Source organism: Otolemur garnettii, unplaced genomic scaffold (genome assembly GCF_000181295.1).
Source record: "Otolemur garnettii isolate 467f Iridium unplaced genomic scaffold, OtoGar3 scaffold00001, whole genome shotgun sequence".
Classification (NCBI taxonomy): Eukaryota; Metazoa; Chordata; class Mammalia; order Primates; family Galagidae; genus Otolemur; species Otolemur garnettii.
In genome coordinates this window covers 72334268-72337612 of record NW_003852396.1, presented here as the reverse complement: position 1 = coordinate 72337612, position 3345 = coordinate 72334268, and the positions used below count along the sequence as shown (strand labels likewise).

The 3345-nt window shown below is 52.0% G+C and overlaps 1 protein-coding gene across 2 annotated transcripts in view; it reads left to right on the top strand.

Annotated features, from left to right (window-relative positions):
* Positions 1-456: 456 nt before the first annotated feature.
* ARFGAP2 (ADP ribosylation factor GTPase activating protein 2) overlaps positions 457-3345 on the top strand; it is a 16327-nt gene continuing 13438 nt past the window's right edge. The window contains exons 1-5 of one of the 2 annotated variants that reach the window (XM_003781284.2): positions 457-815; positions 983-1101; positions 1662-1734; positions 2223-2354; positions 2440-2520. In XM_003781284.2, coding sequence (XP_003781332.1) covers positions 744-815; positions 983-1101; positions 1662-1734; positions 2223-2354; positions 2440-2520 — 477 coding nt within the window. In that variant the 5' untranslated portion in view covers positions 457-743. The remainder of the gene's footprint in view (positions 816-982; positions 1102-1661; positions 1735-2222; positions 2355-2439; positions 2521-3345) is intronic. The other variant, XM_012803101.2, reaches the window with a different exon arrangement.

Below are 3345 nucleotides of genomic sequence, written 5' to 3'. Positions count from 1 at the left end.
GCCCGGCTATTTCTGCTGCAGTTTGGCTGGAGCCGGGTTTGAACCCGCCAACCTCGGTATATGGGGCCGGTGCCCTACTCACTGAGCTACAGGCGCTGCCAGCGTCTTATTGATACTCCATTCTTGCCAGCCTTCAGAGGGCATCTGGAGAGAGGCCTAGCCTGTGTTAGAGGGCCGGAGTTGGGCAAGGATTTTCCAGCTTGGTGCCTGCTCTGGAACTTAAGGACCCTCCTCGCGATCAGGCGTAGTGTTAGCCGAGCAGGGCGGCTTGTGGCTGGTGCCCAGTTGTGCCAGCCAGTATGTCTGCCCATTCAGCCCGGTGGGGCAAGGAGTGTTCAGGCCGACTGTTAATCATTACTCATCGATCGGTAACCGGCCGGAGGTAGGGTCTCAGGCGGCCTGCGCCGCGTGGAAAGCGTCTCCATCTTCTGGATGTACACGACGTCGGGGCGACGCACGCTCCCGAGGAGGATTGGGCCGGCCCGCGAGCCGTTGCTCCGCCCCCGCTCCGGATTGGCCCGCCGCTGCGCGGCGTTTATTCTCGCGGCAGCCGTGGGGCCGGGGCTGCTGACGTCGTCGCTCCTGTACCGCCGGCTGCCGATTGGTCTAGATAGGTCCCAAATCACCCCACCCCTCGGTTGGCCGGGGCCCTGCTCAGGCCGGCCGGGTTAGCCAGTCTTCCCAGCCGTGGATTGGCCCGCCGCAGGATCCGTCGTCGCGGTTGTGTCTGGGAAGGAGAGAAAATGGCGGCGGAGCCAAGCAAGACCGAAATCCAGACTCTTTTTAAAAGGCTTCGCGCAATTCCAACCAACAAGGTACATGAGTCGGGGGGTGCGCGGAGTCTGGTGCCGGCAGAGAGGAAATCTCTTGCTCCCCCGGGGTCTGAGAGAGAGAAGGGCGGTGGTGGGCCTTTTCCTCGGGCTGTAAGCGCCCGACCTCTTCTCGGGTCTCTGACCATTCGCTCGTCGCCTCCTTCACCCAGGCCTGTTTCGACTGCGGCGCCAAGAATCCCAGTTGGGCCAGTATCACGTATGGTGTTTTCTTGTGCATTGACTGTTCTGGGGTGCACCGCTCCCTGGGCGTCCATCTCAGCTTCATCAGGTGGGTCTCCGCGAGGTTGCTGTGTTTCTACTTTGCTGGCCATGGCAGTACGGGAGAATGGCTGCCTTGACTTTGACCGCTCTGAATTCGGGGTCTGAAACTTCAAGGCCGAAGGTCCGGTAGCCTTCCTACGACAGGGAACTGCCTGTATGGGCCCCTTGCCTCATAGGTAGTACGTCTCTGCGTCTGGGTAAAACTCCCTTCTTCTCTGACAGGTGAAACTTGAGACTCTGAGCGTTAAATTGGGCAGAAAATTACCTGCATTGACCTTGTTGTTGCTGATATGTTATTGGCCGAGTATGTCTTTAGTGAGACTATTCATAAGGGGAAAACCAAAACCATATGTGCCAGATAATGCGACCTCCTTTCAGATCTGGGAAAATAATTAGTACTCTTTAGACTAATGAAGAGCACAGCTTTCATAGAGTACTGTGGAGGAAATGGGGTGGTGACTAATGTTTCCTGGGTGCCTAGGTGCCTACAGCAGCCTGAGACCAAATGACTAGTGTGTGTCTGCCAGGGAAGCCTGCTGGAGGGTTACATACAGTCCTTTTACACAGGTCCACAGAGTTGGATTCCAACTGGAACTGGTTCCAGCTGAGGTGTATGCAGGTCGGCGGGAATGCCAATGCGGTAAAGCTCCTTCTTTCTCCCCCCCACTCACCTTTCTTCTGCCTGGGTACTAACTTTGCACGGCTTCCTCAGAGGCTCTCTCAAGTTCTCTGTTAAGAGGGTTTTCTGATCTTGAAATTTTCTAAATTTTGAAATTGTCTTACCTCCTCTCAAAGGGGCTTCAGATTCAAACTAAACAGGACAGATGTTCCTGGGGAAAAGCTAAGGGAGTTGAGGCCTCCACAGACATAGAGTTTTGTAAGCTTGGCTGGATGAAGGAAGGAGAGAGTGAGTGTGACATGTAGTCAGGCAGGGTTGAGTCTCAGGATGGAAGGTTGCAAGGTATTTTTTGCTGGAATGTCTGAGATACCTCTGTGAGTAACTGCTGGTGTCAAGGGTGTACATCATCTTGTATAAGTAATAACTAGGCTGTTAAAAGGGATGCTTCCTATAGCCAGTACATTTTTGTTCTGCCCGTAACACGTTCTCCTGTCTTCTCTGATCTCTAGACAGCTTTTTTCCGTCAACATGGATGTATGGCCAATGATGCCAACACCAAGTACAACAGCCGAGCTGCCCAGATGTACCGGGAGAAGATCCGGCAGCTGGGGAGTGCAGCCCTAGCTAGACATGGCACTGATGTAAGGGCCTTTTTTTGGGACTGGGGCAGTAGGGTAGGTGGGAGTTTCAGAGCCCTGTGTTTCAGAGGTGTCTTCTCCCTTCCAGCTTTGGATAGATAATATGAGTAGTGCTCCTAGTCACTCTCCGGAGAAGAAAGACTCTGATTTCTTCACAGAACATACTCAAGTGAGTGCCCACAAGAAATGTTTGCCTCTATTGTTCCTGACAAGTAGTTTATTTACCAAGGCCAAGGCCTTCTGTGAATACCAATATAGATTCCATTTTTCTTGGTGTGTTATCTCAGAGAATGTCTGGGCCGCACTTAGTTGGTGACTGTTGCTTGTTGGTAGGCCCAAGGTGTTTCATTCTCTAATGATTGGGGGTACAATGTGGCCCTCCTTAGAAACAGACCCTTTTTTTTTTTTTGTGAGAGACAGAGTCTCACTTTGACACCCTTGGTAGAGTGCCATGGCATCACAGCTTACAGCAACCTCCAGCTCTTGGACTTAGGCGATTCTCTTGCCTCAGCCTCCTGAGCAGCTGGGACTACAGGAACCTGCCACAACACCTGGCTATTTTTTTGGTTGTTGCAGTTTGGCCAGGGCCAGGTTTGAACCTGCCACCCTCGGTATATGAGGCTGGGGCTCTACTCACTGAGCCACAGGTGCCGCCTAAAAACAGACCCTTTTAAATTAAAACAAGGATGGTGGGGAGGAAGGGAAGTTTCTTGAAAGTTCATTAGATTTCAAGGGCCCCAGTAAAGCTTTTCTTAGATTCTTTCCCTATAAGAAAGGCTCTGTGCTTGGAAACAATGAAAGGATTCCTTCCCCAGAGACCTACCCCTGGGAGGGAGGTTTCAGAATTTGGGAGTGAAGAGAGTTTCCCCTTTACTGCTGGTAGGTGGTGGAGTCTACTCTCTCACTTGGAATCCCTGCTTCTCTGCTTTGCGTTTCTGTGATGGTAGCCCATCACTTAACCTATCAAAACCTCAATTTTTTTTTTTTTTTTTTT